A 15651-nucleotide genomic window follows, 5' to 3' on the forward strand; every position below is an offset into this window, starting at 1 on the left:
ACTACACCAAACTGGCTCTCCAGCCCTGAGAAATCTGCTTTACTGCACCTTTTTTTAGAACCCTAGACGACAACTTATTAAGGACGTTTTGCATTCCAGTGTCAGGGTTGCTTTGCTCCCGAGATCACTTTTTTTCAGTGAAGCCAATAGTGGTTCCCCATACCATTTCAGGTCAGGAAAACAGAGAATTTCCTTCCTTACAAATGCCGCAGATGTGTCACATGTGTCATGAATCAGCCCTGCATGTGTTATTTCCTTAACTAGGAAAGTTCTCGGTGGTGGAACACCTCAATTCACGTTGGTTATGAGGAAGTTATGGACCTTTATTGCTGTGCATTCTTGCTTCACTTAGAAACGTAAGAGTCCTGACCAGCAAGACTGTTTGGTTATAAGACCTAAGCCACTTCTCTATCAATTTCTTAATCGGAGAACCCAGCTTGGTGTGCCTGCCTCACAAACACTCAAGTGATAACATGGCCGCTCCCGTTTTCTTCTTCCTCTTGGCTGCCCTCCTTGCTGTAGCTAGAAGAGGTATGTGGTATGGGTGTGCCAGTGTTATTGTCTACTACAGTCTTATTTGCCAAATTGTCTTTCATCCTTTGTTACGTCTTTTTTGTTTCTTTTTTTCATTCACTCTCATTTTCCTTTGAGTTCAGCAGAGATTCAGCTGCAACTCCATTCGACTGGGACGAAATTGTAGCCCTCTCCCAAAAGATTCCCCTGTCAAGCCTGAGGCAGAAGGGATCCCTTCGGTGAGGCGTACAATCATGGAGGATTTTATCCCAATTGGATGGAAGCAGAACATCGTAGTGGGAACGGTGGCTCAGTGGTAGAGCATCTGCTTGGGAAGCAGAAGGTCCCAGGTTCAATCCCCGGCATCTCCAAAAAGGGTCCAGGCAAATAGGTGTGAAAAACCTCAGCTTGAGACCCTGGAGAGCCACTGCCAGTCTGAGAAGACAATACTGACTTTGATGGACCGAGGGTCTGATTCAGTATAAGGCAGCTTCATATGTTCATCTGTTCAAAATGTGTCTTGAGTCTAATGTGTCTTGACTGTATTTACCAATTCAAATGGGATGTTTTCTCTGTTCTCTTCACCAATTGGCCAGGCATGCTATCTGGAGTAGAGGGGGGGGGGGGGGAATTCCTGAAGATAAAGTTACATGTATGTATGTAATACATAAATGTATATGTATGTATGTAATTCCTGAAGAACTGGCTGAGCCCAGCAAGGGAAGAAAAACTTTGGAGAAGGCTTTCTTCTTCTGCACAAGTCAACCATGGTTGATTTGGTTCATAAAGTGTGAGTAGTAGAAGTATTTTCCTTCTCCCACTCCAAAGCCTTCTCTTTGCTTTTCTCATGTGTAGTGATAACACCTGGGCTCCAAAATGTCCTACAGCAACGCAAGTTCAGAGTTCGTCATCCCCAAACCTAAGCCGCAAATTTCACCCTCTGGGATTCAGAGCCTGGGTCTTCCCTTGTGACTCCAGCTTCGAGGAATGGGTTCCCCATTTTTTTTCCTAAGGGAAAATATTAGAAAGTGTCAGATCTTGGAGTTCAGCAAAATTCTCACAGTGGGGCTGTTAAACAAAAAACTCTTAGCGTTGGAAGGTCATGGAAATAAATTTGGCTGGCACGCTTATATGTATTATGGGGGAAAAAAAGATAGACGGCTTTTTCTCTCACCATTATATAAGAAACAGCTTGCTAAATACATGGATGAAATATAAGAAATATGGAGATGAGAGAAAACTGTTATAGTGCTAGCTGAAGTGACAAAAATAACAGCTGAGACGGGTGAAGAAAAGTGGTTGTCATATAATCAACTATTAAAAATACAAAGTGGCAAAATAGAATTGAAAACTGCTGAAGAGCTGAATAATAAATATGATTGGTTTCAAATGCAACAAATAAAGAGCTTGGTGGAGAATGACATTAAAACTGAAGGAATAAGAAGAGAGCAAACAGAAATGGAAAAAGTTCTGCTTGGAGACAACGAAAAATTAATTTCAAAATTATATAAATTACTTTTAAAATGGTCTACGGAAGATGAAGTAGTGAAATCTCAAATGATTAAGTGGGCAATTAATGTAAATAAAGAAATACAGATGGAAACTTGGGAATATTTGTGGAAGAACTCTATGAAGCTTTCGACGTGTCATAGTATTAAAGAGAACTATTTTAAAATGATGTATAGATGGTATATGACTCCTAAGAAATTGGCAAAGATGAATAATAAGATGCCAGACAGATGTTGGAAATGTAAAAAAACATGAAGGTTTTTTCTACCATATGTGGTGGACTTGTAAAAAGGCAAAAAAGTATTGGCATATGATTCAACAAGAAATTTCTAGGATCTTGGGATATGAATTTAAGAAAGTTGCAGAGACTTTTCTGTTGGGATTACAAATGGAAAAATTTCCAAAAGAAGATAGAACTATAATTTGGTACTTGCTTTCAGCTGCTAGGATAGTATATGCGCAGTTGTGGAAGCAAGAAAAAATACCAGAGAAATGGGATTGGATTGTAAAAGTTATGACATGGAGTGAAATGGACAAATTAACAAGAATTTTAAGAGACTATGATTTAGAAGTTTTTAAGATGGAGTGGAAAAAGTTCAGAAGATATGTAGAAAAAGAGTGCAAAATAAAAGGACATTGGACAATTTTTGATAATGATTAAGTTTTAGAAAAAAGAAGAATATTAATTTTTGTTTGTATTAGTTAAGGGTACCTTTAAACATTAGTACTTTAAGTAAATAACACAGGCGGGGGACAAGTAACGGGGGGAGGAGTGAGAAGAAAGTAACATATGGGATAGATAAAAGAAGTTATTAATGATGCAAGAAATATAATTTGTTACCATATGTTACCAAATAAAATTGTTTTAACACAAGAAATATCTGGGAACTTTGGGGGTGGGGCCAAGAGACTTTGGGGGTGGAGCTGGGAGACATTAGGGGTGGAGCCAAGATCAAGGCTGTGACAAGCATAATTGAACTCCAAAGGGAGTTCTGGCCATCACATTTAAAGGGACGGCACACCTTTTCAATTCCTTCCTTCCATAGTGATAGGGGCACCTTCTTCTGGGGCTCATAGAATTGGTCCAATCTTTTTGAAACTTGGGGGGTATTTTGGGGAGAGGCGCTGGATGCTATACTGAAAATTTGGTGCCTCTACCCCAAAAACCAGCCCCTCCAGAGCCCCAGATACCCATGGATCAATTCTCCATGATTTTCTATGGGAATAAATCTCCATAGGGAATAACAGAGTTCCCAGCAGACATTTCCCTCCCCTCCCCCCCGCTTTCTGATGACCCTGAAGCGGGGGGGAGGGTCTCCAAACCAGGGGATCCCCTGCCCCCACCTGGGGATTGGCAACCCTACAAACCACCTTCCATAAACATATGGGCTGATTACAGACCAGCACTTTTAGCCAACTCAGAGACGCCTTTGAAGTCAGCCCAAAAAATTCCTGCAGACGATAACATCTGCCAGCTGTCCCTATCCCGTCCTCACTCCATCCCTCAGGCTGATCCACCCGGCCCAAAAGCTACCACTTCAGAAGTGGTCACAAATTTTTGGGCCGGCCGCCAGTTGCCTGCATGCCATTTGGAAGGGGAAGGGCACACATGAGGTGACTTGACCATGTAGCAGTGCCAAGTCACCCCAAGCTGGTTCTGGCTTTTTTTGTTTCACTGGCCAGTCAGAGTGCTTCTGCGCATGAGTGCTCAACCCATTTTTTAAAAAAAACAACAGAGTAGGGACTTCTAAGGTGCCTCCCTGTGTGGAGGCACCCGGCCATCTCAGGAACGGGATGGTGCTGCCTGGTCAGGGACCGTGTGGGGGCCCCGGGACAGTTCTTTTTGAGCCATCCTACTTTTGGCTGCCTCTCAGCTGCCCCAGAATGCCCTTTGTTCTCAGCCATGGTTGCAAAATTATGGGATTACTTTATTCTGTCAAAACTTGCATATTTGAGTTCAAATCTGTCTCAAAAAATTATGAAGCAAAAGTAGCTAAAGTTTGGTTTCTGGTACTTGAATATTTAGCTAAAATAATAATAATTCCAAACAACCCATGGTATCAGACAATGATTTATTTTTAATAATATAGTTTTTATCTAATATGTCATAAATAATAGTAGAATTGTTTTTCATGGTAGATTTGTTTTCTAGTATTGTATTAGTTATGATTTTGCTTTGTAAGTTAATTTTCTTGTTAAAAGAATAAAAAAATGAAATTAAAAAAAATCTTGCATATTTGAGTTTAAATCTGTCTCCAAAAAGTTATGAAGCAAAAGTAGCTAAAGTTTGGTTTCCGGCACATGAATACTTACCTAAAATAATAATAATTTCAAACAACCCATTGTATCAGACAATGATTTATTTTTAATAGTATAGGTTTTATCTAATATGTCATAAATAATAGTAGAATTGTTTTTCATGGTAGATTTGTTTTCTAGTATTGTATTAGTTATGATTTTGCTTTGTAAGTTAATTTTCTTGTTAAAAGAATAAAAAAATGAAATTAAAAAAAATCTTGCATATTTGAGTTTAAATCTGTCTCCAAAAAGTTATGAAGCAAAAGTAGCTAAAGTTTGGTTTCCGGCACATGAATACTTACCTAAAATAATAATAATAATTTCAAACAACCCATTGTATCAGACAATGATTTATTTTTAATAGTATAGGTTTTATCTAATATGTCATAAATAATAGTAGAATTGTTTTTCATGGTAGATTTGTTTTCTAGTATTGTATTAGTTATTATTTTGCTTTGCAAGTTAATTTTGTTGTTAAAAGAATAAAAAAAATTAAATTAAAAAAAAAGATAGGATTTATCCATGTTTTCCTTCTCATTCTCTTTACTCTTTTAGGGTCATCTATAGAGTGTAAGACATGTTTCGCTTTAAATGGCAACTGTACTGGCCACGTAAGAGTCTGTGAACCTGAGTTTGATGCCTGTAGCTCCCTGGTGGTTGAAACAAAAACATGTAAGTAATTAGGATCACAAGGTGATATCTACCACTGAGCTGACCAGGCAAATTCTAAGAAGGCAAGATTGGAGAATAAGATTGTGGTTCCTGTTGGGGAGAAAAACAGGGTATAAATATCTAAACTAAATATTGTACCACAACAGAGTAATAAGACCACCATTATTCTGTATAACCTTTCAAGTTTTTTTTAAAAGACTGAAATGACAGTTCAAGTAATGGGTAGTTTGATATGGTTTTCTGAGCTGAAATGATTTGCCTGTGGAGTTCAAAACTGAGTGAGCCTTTCCACTCTACATCTGTCAGAATCAATTGTGGGGGTGCCTGGAGAAGCCTCTGACAATGATTGGCTGAGCTGCCCTGATGTCACAGAAGGTTTGAAGTTTATGTGGTTTCCATTGGCTGAGCTCTTCCAACCTGAACTGTGTTTTTTTGCCACTGACTGAGGTTCTGTTAACAGTGAGGGGGGGGGGGGGGCCTCTAGGCACACTAGGACAGGGGAGAGAAAGAGAGAGCAGTAGAGAGGAAACAGGAACTTTGGAAAGATTGGAGGCGGGAGGCTGAAGAAATCAGCAAGCTAATGTTAGTTGGGAGACTTGGAAAGGAAATGCTGAAGAGGGGGTGAACCAGAACAATCAGAAGAGAAGAAACCCAAAGGAAGGGAGACCCCTTTTCCTCTCCCCTTCTTCTCTCCATTGCCTCTTCCTCCCTTCCCTTTCTTGCCTCTCCCACAGTTAAAGTGGCTTCTAAGTTAATTAAAAAGGTAATGGTAATACCCTGTGCAAGCACCAGTCGTTTTCGATTCTGGGGTGACGTTGCTTTCACAATGTTTTCATGGCAGACTTTTTTACGGGGCGGTTTGCCATTGAGAGCCAAGCAAAAAGACATCATGGAAACACTGGCTTAACCCCAGTTAAAATGTTCATTACCCCTCATCCAGTCCACCAAAGGGATAAGCTTAAAATTGGGACAGCAGGTAAAATTGGGACAGCAGGTAAAATTGGGACAGCAGGTAAAATTGGGACAGCAGGTAACCATGAGGAAACAGCAGTGGTCCAAGGAGGAGACTTTTTGGACCTACATGTGGAAACTCTCTGAGCACTTGCAGCATCAGGAAATCGGGTTCAGCTGTAAGCCCTGGAGCAAAACATGTTGCAATTGAACTTCTCCAAAAAAGTATTTGTCACATTTGTTCTTGCCTCTTTTTTGCTGCAACGGGGACTCAAGGTCACTTACAAAACCAGCCAAAGCTAAAAGCAAGAAGTAAAATTGTTTCACAACTTCTAAAACATTAACAAGAACCCCTCTAATATCACACACACACAAACTATGGTGCAATGTGATGTGAAAGACTTGCCTTGTGAAAGATCTGCCGTTCATTCCGTGCTTCCTCTAAGCTGCGAAGCCTTGTGAGCAAAAATTCTACATTGCGAGCTACTGGCAATTAAAGTAGAGAGTGAGTGATTTGTCTACTACATAAAATTATTTTGCTCTGGGGTCATCCTTCCTGAGCGAAGACAAAAATGTGCGAGTCAGAAGCTAAAAAAAAAAACTGTGAGCCAGCTCACAATAACTCAGCTTAGAGGGAACACTGCATTCATCATGTTATGAATTCCATCACTGAAATGTGATAGACTTAGGAGGAAATGGGGCAGGATTTGGGGTAGAATTTCTCAATTGCTGCATAGTAGCAAGTTCCTTAGGTATGAATATTTTTGCAAGCATTAAAAAAAAACCCCAATGTGACATTTCAGATTCGAAATGTCAAATTTGAATTCCGATGTAAAGTTTTTCTCAGCATTCTGATCGTGTAAATTGGTATCCCCTGATTTTTCTTGGCCTCAAACATGGAGCCAAATCCAGCCGAGAATCATATGTGAACCATTATCAAGGCATCCCCACGGTTATGAATTAAACTCCTTCGGGAGCTATACCTGGCCCCTTCACTTGCCATTTTTAGGAAGAAGTTAATCAAGCAATCAAACCTTTCATGGCATAATGATACGGGAGTAAACAGTCCAAAAACTAGACACCTAAAAATATAAAAGAAGATCGCCACCAACCAGAAACCACTGAAATTAAAAAAAGGCAAAGCAGGTGGGCAGAATAGATCTATATATTGTATTCTCTAGCCCTTAACTTCCGTACGTGTGACAGAAACGTTGCCGCAGATACAGTGATTGGGGGGGGGAGGGACTTCTCAGATAACAAAAAGACTAAATCCTTATTGGTCATCGGTTTTGCAGAAGGGAGGAGAGGTGAGTCAAACAGTGGTACAGAGAAGAATAATGAGAGCAGTGAAAAAGAATATGTTACACAGAATCAGGTTCATTAAAGAGGCAGGAGCAAACTCTTAGGAAGATGTTACTAGTGATCAGGAGCAGGACCGCCTTTACATATTAGGCCACGCCCTCCTGATGTAGCCAATCCTCCAAGAGCTCACAGGGCTCAGTACAGGGCCTACTGTAAGCTCCAAAAGGATCGGCTACATCAGGGGTGTGTGGCCTAATATGCAAAGGAGTTCCTGCTACCAAAAAAGGCCTTGCTAGCAATCCTAATTGTGTTAAAAACGTGTTTTATGTATTGCATTTTATGTGCTTTATCTACATTGTAAGTTGCCTTGAGCTCCCTAATGCATAAAAGCAACTAAGAAATGTTTCAACAAATTTAAATAATAAACAAATTGAATAAGTACTGTCAAATATTACCCCAAGAATGTTGAATGTTAACACAAGGAAAAGCAGAATTTTTGGGGAACAAGTCTGTACTGCTTCTGGTGGACTCTTTGTGAAAGCCTGATCTTTTGGAAATGAATTCCCATCTCATCTTGATGTACAGCTACAAAGACGCAGAGAACCATCAGGAAAAAATGTGTGATTCACAGTCAGTGCGTTCCGGGTGCCATATTCATGGATCTTGGAATTGGATATCAGGAGTCAGGAGTCAGCGACTGCTGTATAACAGATCGATGCAACACAGTCTTCTTCACAAGTAGGTACCCTGAATCTATATGAAATACTCATGTTGGGTAGAGTGTGGATCCACTGAGTCTAGTGTTGTCTATTCTGCTTGGGCGGAGCCCTGATGCCTTGTGGGCCCTTCCCAGGGTTGATTCTATCACAGTCTTAATAGCCAAATACCTGATCCCCTCGTCTGATGAAGTGTGCTTAGAGAGCACACGAAAGCTTACATTCTAAATAAAACTTGGTTGGTCGTAAAGGTGAAATGTGACTCCTGCATTGTTCAACTGCTTCAGGCCAACACGGCTGCCCATTTGGATCAGTCTTAATAACCACCAATCTCCCAGATTTATCCACTCGTGCTCTTGACCAGTTGTATTTGGGGGTCGTGCTCTTGACCAGTTGTCTTTGGGGGTAGGGCCAGGAGACTTTTGGGGTGAAGCCAGGAGCAAGGGTGTGACAAGCATGATTGAACTCTTAAGGGAATTCATGCCATCACGTTTAAAGGGATTGCATGTCTTTTAAATGCCTTCCCTCCATTGGAAATAATGAAGGATAGGGGAACCTTCTTTTGGGGCTCATGGAATATGACCCCCTGGTCCAATCGTTTTGAAACTTGGGGGGCCTTTTGAGGAGAGGCACCGGATGCTATGCTGAAAATTTGGTACCGCTATCTAAAAAAAGCATCCCTTCCAGAGCCCCAGATACCCACAGATCAATTCTCGATTATACACTATGGGAATTAGTCCACATAGGTTATAATGGAGTGCCCAGCACACATCCCCCGCAGCTTTCTGATAACCCTGAAGCAGGGGGAGAGCCTCCAAACTAGGGGATCCCCTGCCCCCAACTGGGGATTGGCAACCCTAGAGTCAATTGGTTGCCCAGTTGCATCACATGATACTTTTTTTCCAGGGCTTTTTTGTAGCAGGAACTCCTTTGCATATTAGGCCACACACCCCTGATATAGCCAGTCCTTCAAGAGCTTACACCAGGCCCTGTACACTCTTGGAGGATTCACTGCATCAGGGGTGTGTGGCTTAATATGCAAAAGAGTTCCTCCTACCACCAACCCCACCCCACCCCCCCAAAGCCCTGCGTTTATCAATCAGATGCTCACATAGCTGCATTACACAGATCAGTCTTATTGAATATTTTACAGGCTGCTGGTGGTTTCAACACCTTTCGGCCATGACGGCTGCTTAACAGAAACTCTACTTTCAAAATGCAGTACGTCTCTGTAGGTGAGCCAGTTTGGTATGGTGGTTAAGAGCGGCAGACTCTAATCTGGGAGAACTCGGTTTGGTTGCCACTCCTTCACATGCAGCTGCTGGTGTGACCTTCGGTCAGTCACAATTCCCTCAGAGCTGTTCTCTAGAGAGCAGCTCTCTTGGAGCTCTCTCTCAGCCCCACCTCCCTTATAGGGTGTCTGTTGTGGGGAATGGAAGAGAAGGTAATTATAAGCTGCTTTGAGACTCCTTTGGGTAGTGAAAAATGGGGTATAAAAACCAACTCCTCCACCTCCACCACCTCCTCCTCCTCCTCTTCTCCTCCTCCTCCTCCTCCTACTTTTCCTCCTCCTTGTCCTTCTCTGAATTCAAACAACATAAGATGACTTGCCTACAAAAAGGAAAATTGCCCCCCCTTCAGTAGGGTTACTTTTTATGTGTGTACAAAACAAACAAACACTTGAGATCCAGTTTGGTGTAGTGGTTAAGTGTGCGGACTCTTATCTGGGAGAACCAAGTTTGATTCCCCACTCCTTCACATGCACCTGCTGGAATGGCCTTAGGTCAGCCACAGCTCTGGCAGAGGTTGTCCTTGAAAGGGCAGCTGTTGTAAAAAGCTCTCTCAGCCCCACCCATCTCCCAGGGTGTCTGTTGCATGTGTGTGGGGGGGAAGGTAAAGGAGATTGTGACCACTCTGAGATTCAGAGTATAGGGCGGGATATATATCCAATATCTTCTTCTTCATCATCATCATCATCATTGTCTCAGAAATAAGAACATGAGAAAAACCCGTGGATTAAATCAGTGCTCCTTCTGGTCCTGTTTCCCAGGAGGGAGGGCCCCCAGACAAGGCACACAGGCCAAAGCCTTACCCTGAGGTCATCTCCTAGCACTGAGTTTCAGAGGATTACTACCTCTTCATGGGTTCTTGGGGATATTCCATGTTAGTTGATCTAAAATCCAAAATTAAAAAATCAGAGTGAGGTGTGAAAGCCTGACCCTTGCTTTACACTCCGGTTCTTTGTCTCGGCCATGAAACTGATTCCCAGCTTTCCCGTTCTCAGTACCGACCAGGAACAAAACCCTAAATGGGCTACGGTGCCCTTTCTGTCATGCTGAGGGATATGAGAAGTGCAAAGAAGAGGTAATCGATTGCAGAGGACTGGAGACTCAGTGTTTCACCAGGGGAGCTGGAGGACAAACAGGTAATAATGTTTTTTTTTTTAAAATGAGGATTATATCAAGTATTGATGTGCCATGTGAAAAAAAAAAACAAATTTCTGATAGGAAAGCTTACAATTAAAAGTTACATATGTGCAGGGCCTCATTTTGTAGCAGGAGCTCCTTTGCTCCTTATAGCAGGAGCTCTTCTCTCTTCTTTCAGCCACCTTCCCTCTGTGTACTGATCTTCTTTCTCAGGGCTTTTTTTTTAAAAAAAATCAGGAACTCCTTTGCATATGAGGCCCCACCCCCCTGATATAGCCAGTCCTTCAGGAGCTTACAGTAGGCCCTGTACTAAGAGCCCTGTAAGCTCTTGGAGGATTGGCTACATCAGGGTGTGTGGCCTAATATGCAAAGGAGCTTCTGCTACAAAATGAGCCCTGATAATGTGGGAGGCGACGTCTTAATTTTGCATCCCACTCTTCCATAGCAGCTCAGAGCTGTGTGTATTTTTCTTCCCTCTCCGATTTTATCTTTGCAACAATATTTAGAGGTGAGCTAGGCTGAGAGACCAGGAAGGGTTATCCAGGGCACTACCTGGCTGAATGGGGCTTTGAACACAGGTAATTCTCATTTATTCTGAAACTGGATCTTCCATAGTTCACAAATCCCAGGCCTAATATTTGTCACAAATTAAGAAATAAAGCTAAAAGGTCAGAAGATGAGCCTGCCTGTGTGACTCTGGGTTAGCAGTGAGGAAAGGTTGCTGGGTATAAGAAAAAAACAGGGCTTTTTATTTTTGGCATCAGGAACTCAATTGCATATTAGGCCACACACCCCTGATGTAGCCAATCCTCCTGGAGCTTACACGGCTCTTAGTACAGGGCCTACTGTAAACTCTAGAAGGATTGGCTACATCAGGGTGTGTGGCCTAATAGGCAAAGGAGCTCCTGCTAGAATTCCACCCCTGATTAGGCCACACCCCCTGAGGTAGCCAATCCTCCTGGAGCTTACAGGGCTCTTAGTACAGGGCCCGCTGTAAGCTCTAGGAGGATTGGCTACAGCAGGGGTGTGTGGCCTAATATGCAAAAGAGCTCCTGCTACAAAAAGAGCCCTGAGAAAGATCAATACACAGAGGGAAGGTGGCTAAAGGAAGAGAGAAGATTCAGGTAATTAGAAGGGCAGGCTGAGGAGGAAGAAGGTTGAGGAAAAGGGCAACAGAGGAGCTAGAACCCTGAGGTGATTCATCTCAGGGGGTCAGGGTTAAGGTTGGGATTAAAGTTGGGGTTAGGGTTAGCCATAGGCACCCAAAGGAAGATTTCCTCTGCTCTTCATTCATATTCAAAAAAAGAGGTTCAGTTGGCTGGTGCTTTCCCCAAGCGGCTCCTTTCCCAGCTTTCCAGGGAAACCAGAATTTTATACCCTGCCCCCCCCCCCGACTTCCCCAATGAAGCTTTGGGGAAAGGGTATCTATTAGAGAAGGGAATGAAGAAGCTCAGAATGCTTGGGAAGTTGGTCAAACAACAGGAAGGCTAAAGAAATTCGTTGCATTGAGCCATCATCCTCACAACCATGTTTTAAAAACTGCAGCCAAACTCGGGTTGCCAAGTCCAATTCAAGAAATACCTGGGGACTTTGGGGGTGGAGCCAGGAGCAAGGTTGTGACAAGCACAATTAAACTCCAAAGGGAGTTCTGGCCATCACATTTGAAGAGACCGCACACCTTTTAAATGCCTTTTCTCCACTGGAAATAATGTAGGGGCGCCTTCTTTTGGGGCTCATAGAATTGGACCCCCCGGTCCAATCTTTTTGTAACTTGGAGAGTGATTTGAGGAGAGGCACCGGATGCGATGCTGAAAATTTGGTGCCTCTATCTCAAAAACAGCCCCTCCAAAACCCCAAATACCCATAGATCAATTCTCCATTATACCGTATGGGAATTGGTCTCCGTAGGGAATTATAGAGTGACCCAACAGACATTTTCCTCCCCCCCCCCTCGTTTTCTGATGACCCTGAAGTGAGGGGAGGGCTTCCAAACTGGGGGATCCCCTGCCCCCACCAGGGAACTGGCAACCCTAGGCCAAACTGCTAATTTTCTACATAGTTGGTGGTGCTGTCCTTTTATTTAAATCTTTTGGTTACAAGTTCTAAAGGCAATTATAGAGATACTGTAAACAGAAATTCCCATCGTACCGGAAGAGGCGGTAGTTGATTTTTGGACCTTACACCCAATAGACACCAATAAGAAAGAGATCGCTTTGACGCTTTTATCAGTAGCGAAGACACAAATTACTGCAAAATGGAAATCTCGACGTATGCCCACGATTCAAAAATTTGGGACTATTTCATTCAAAGTAAATTAGCCTTTTCCCTAGCCTATTCTTTGCCCCACCGGCATGAAAAGAAAATTGTGTAGCCTTGGTTTCCTGTCATTTCATTTTTTGATGGAAAATGAGATTTTGCCTTTTAACCAGTGTTCCCTTTAAGGTGAGTGAGATAACTCATAGTTTTTTTAGTCTCTGGCTCATACAGTTTTGTCTCAACTCAGGAAAAATGGCCCCAGGGCAGACTAATTTATGCAGCAGCTCACAACCTTAATTAATGCCAGTCGCTCACAAAGTAGAATTTTTGCTCACGAGACTCCACGACTTAGAGGGAGTATTGCTTCTAACCCTTTGTATGCTTCTATGATATACTTTTGATTGCATGCATAATTTGCATTTGATTGTTGAAGTTTTACTTAAAATGCCACCAGGGCGGGAGGTTTGGGAAGCCTACCTCTTGTACTTGGGGACTGTATTTAATTCCATCAGTTTTGTTCTATGATTTAGAACCACCTTGATTGATAGTCTATAATAAGTTGTTCTGTATTATGTTTAAGTACGATGATGTTTTCAATCAAAGAAATAAAACAAAAAAAGGAAGTCTAAAGAAATTAGACGAACTAGAAAATGCAAGGGTTTTTTTTTTGTAGCAGTAGGAACTCCTTTGCATATTAGGCCACACACCCAAGGCAGCCAATCCATCAAGAGCTTACAGTAGGCCCCGTAAGAAGAGCTCTGTAAGCTCTTGAAGGATTGGCTGCATCAGGGGTGTGTGGCCTAATATGCAAAGGAGTTCCTGCTACAAAAAAGAAAAGAAAAAAGGCCCTGAGCAAGCAGGCTGAAAGAAAGGAGGCAATAATGGGTAGTGGCAGTGGTGGAATTCTAGCAGGAGCTCCTTTGCATATTAGGCTACACCCCCCCCCCCCAATGTAGCCAATCCTCCAAGAGCTTACAAAAAGAGCCTTGTAAGCTCCGGGAGGATTGGGTACATCAGGGAGGTGTGGCCTAACATGCAAAGGAGTGCCTGCTAGAATTCCACCCCTGTGGTGTCATGATGCTGAAGCCAAGGAGGAAGATCTTGTTGTTTCTTAAACCCTGTTGGTGTTGTGCTTCTAATGGACAAGGTGACTTGGAACATTATGCTGATCCTCTAATTTCTCTCTTGGGCTTCACAGTGAGCACAGTAAACTCTGTGACGACCGTCTCCTATGAGATCACCCAAAAAGGCTGCGCCACTAAACCGTTCTGTGCCAACATTGCCGAAACAGGCTCCTTTATTTCAGGGAACAGTGTTACAGTGGGTGCTCAGGACATACAATGCAGAGCAGCTTCTCGTGAAGCCAGGCCAACAGACTCTGGAGGGCAAAAGACGGTGAACGCTGGAAGAAGAGTGTTTGAATCACCCCAGCTGTGCCTCCGAGCCTTTGCTGGATTTTTAATCATAACATCTTTTTATCATTGTCTTTTTTAGTCCACAGCATGACCCTCTCCTCTTGACTCCTGATCCCACCATTCATGTATCACCCTCTTCCGACTGAGAGCCAGTTGGGTGTAGAGGTTAAGAACACAGACTCTAATCTGGAAAACTGGGTTTGATTCCCTGCTCCTTCACACGCAGCTGCTGGTGTGATCTAGGGTCAGTCGCTGTTCTCTCAAGAGCAGTTCTCTGAGACCTCTCTCAGCCCTCACCTACCTCACAAAGTGTATCTGTTGGGGGGAGGGGAAGGGAAAGGAGATTGCAAGACTCTCTGAGACTCTTAGTGAAGGATGGGAAATAAATCCAATCTCCTCTTCCTTCTCCTTTTTATTTTCTTGGTTACCCTTTGGGTCTCCTCTTTCCTCTCTCCTTCTGGAGGTCAGCTAAAGTCTGAACCTGTGGACATCTTGGAAGCAACATGAGAACATTTTAATGCCACACATGCTTTTAAATATTTCCCATGCACGTAATGGGAAGCTAACACCCATGCTGGCCACACCATCCACTTGCTTGAGAAATAGCTCCTTTCCTATATAATAGTTTCCCCTTCTGTATTTTTGTTATACTATCCATCTCCCAAAAGTAATACTGAGTATGCAGAAATGGCCAAAAAAACAAAAAAAAAATGCAGTATTGACTTTGCAGCCATGGTGAAACTCAGAATTCAGTATGAGTAAAAACGTATTTATAAAATATATTATTATAAAAAACAGACTAGTTATGAATCTTGAAATGTGCAGTGTTGAGTGTAAATGTATCCCAACAGAAATAATTTTATGGTAAGTTTGGTGTAGTGATAAGTGCGTGGACTCTTATCTGGGAGAACCAGATTTGATTCCCCACTCCTCCACTTGCACCTGCTGGAATGGCCTTTGGTCAGCCATAGCTCTAGTAGGAGTTGTCCTTGAAAGGGCAGCTATTGTAAGAGCTCTCTCAGCCCCACGTATCTCACAGGGTGTCTGTTGGAAGGGTGGGAAGGTAAAGGAGATTGTGACCTCTCTGAGATTCAGAGTGTACATATGAACATATGAAGCTGCCTTATACTGAACCAGACCCTTGGTCCATCAAAGTCAGTATTGTCTTCTCAGACTGGCAGCGGCTCTCCAGGGTCTCAAGCTGAGGTTTTTCATACCTATTTGCCTGGACCCTTTTTTGGAGATGCCGGGGATTAGAACCTGGGACCTTCTGCTTCCCAAGCAGATGCTCTACCACTGAGCCACCGTCCCTCCCCCAGGGTGTAGGGTGGGATATAAATCCAACATCATCTTCTTCTTCTTCTCTCACAAACCCTTTTAATGCCATGAAATATTTTCTATTCTTGTTATATGTGGAAACTTTTTGCTTTGTACGTATAATTACAATACGTAATCACTTTTTCTTTTCTGTAGTTTCTTTTTAATATCTGTTTTCCAAAAATAAAGAAATAGCCCCTTGGTCTGGCCTTAACTGCACTGCACAGATAACAGCAGACTGACAGTGATGCATTTGGTGTCATGTCAAAAGCAGGA

The 15651-nt window shown here is 42.6% G+C and overlaps 2 protein-coding genes across 2 annotated transcripts in view; both read left to right on the top strand.

Moving 5' to 3' along the window:
- LOC132586072 (interferon-inducible GTPase 5-like) overlaps positions 1–1967 on the top strand; it is a 410404-nt gene extending 408437 nt beyond the window's left edge. Inside the window, exon 2 of the mRNA XM_060258014.1 lies at positions 1956–1967. The gene's annotated coding sequence lies outside the window, so the exon portion shown is untranslated. The remainder of the gene's footprint in view (positions 1–1955) is intronic.
- On the top strand, positions 474–14149 carry LOC132585847 (phospholipase A2 inhibitor and Ly6/PLAUR domain-containing protein-like). Its single transcript, XM_060257723.1, has 6 exons — positions 474–531; positions 4876–4992; positions 7831–7983; positions 10246–10386; positions 13842–14038; positions 14138–14149. The coding sequence occupies exons 1-6, from the start codon at positions 474–476 to the stop codon at positions 14147–14149; spliced, it is 678 nt and encodes a 225-aa protein (XP_060113706.1).
- Positions 14150–15651: the final 1502 nt, after the last annotated feature.

The sequence above is a fragment of the Heteronotia binoei genome, chromosome 17, assembly GCF_032191835.1.
Source record: "Heteronotia binoei isolate CCM8104 ecotype False Entrance Well chromosome 17, APGP_CSIRO_Hbin_v1, whole genome shotgun sequence".
Classification (NCBI taxonomy): Eukaryota; Metazoa; Chordata; class Lepidosauria; order Squamata; family Gekkonidae; genus Heteronotia; species Heteronotia binoei.

Bases quoted from the DNA above. Each gene is read 5' to 3' on its own strand.
- LOC132585847 (XM_060257723.1), top strand. From the start codon at position 474: ATGGCCGCTCCCGTTTTCTTCTTCCTCTTGGCTGCCCTCCTTGCTGTA. The intron at 532-4,875 runs GTATGTGGTATG...TTACTCTTTTAG, and splicing joins CCTTGCTGTAGCTAGAAGAG to GGTCATCTATAGAGTGTAAG. The intron at 4,993-7,830 runs GTAAGTAATTAG...CTTGATGTACAG, and splicing joins GGTGGTTGAAACAAAAACAT to CTACAAAGACGCAGAGAACC.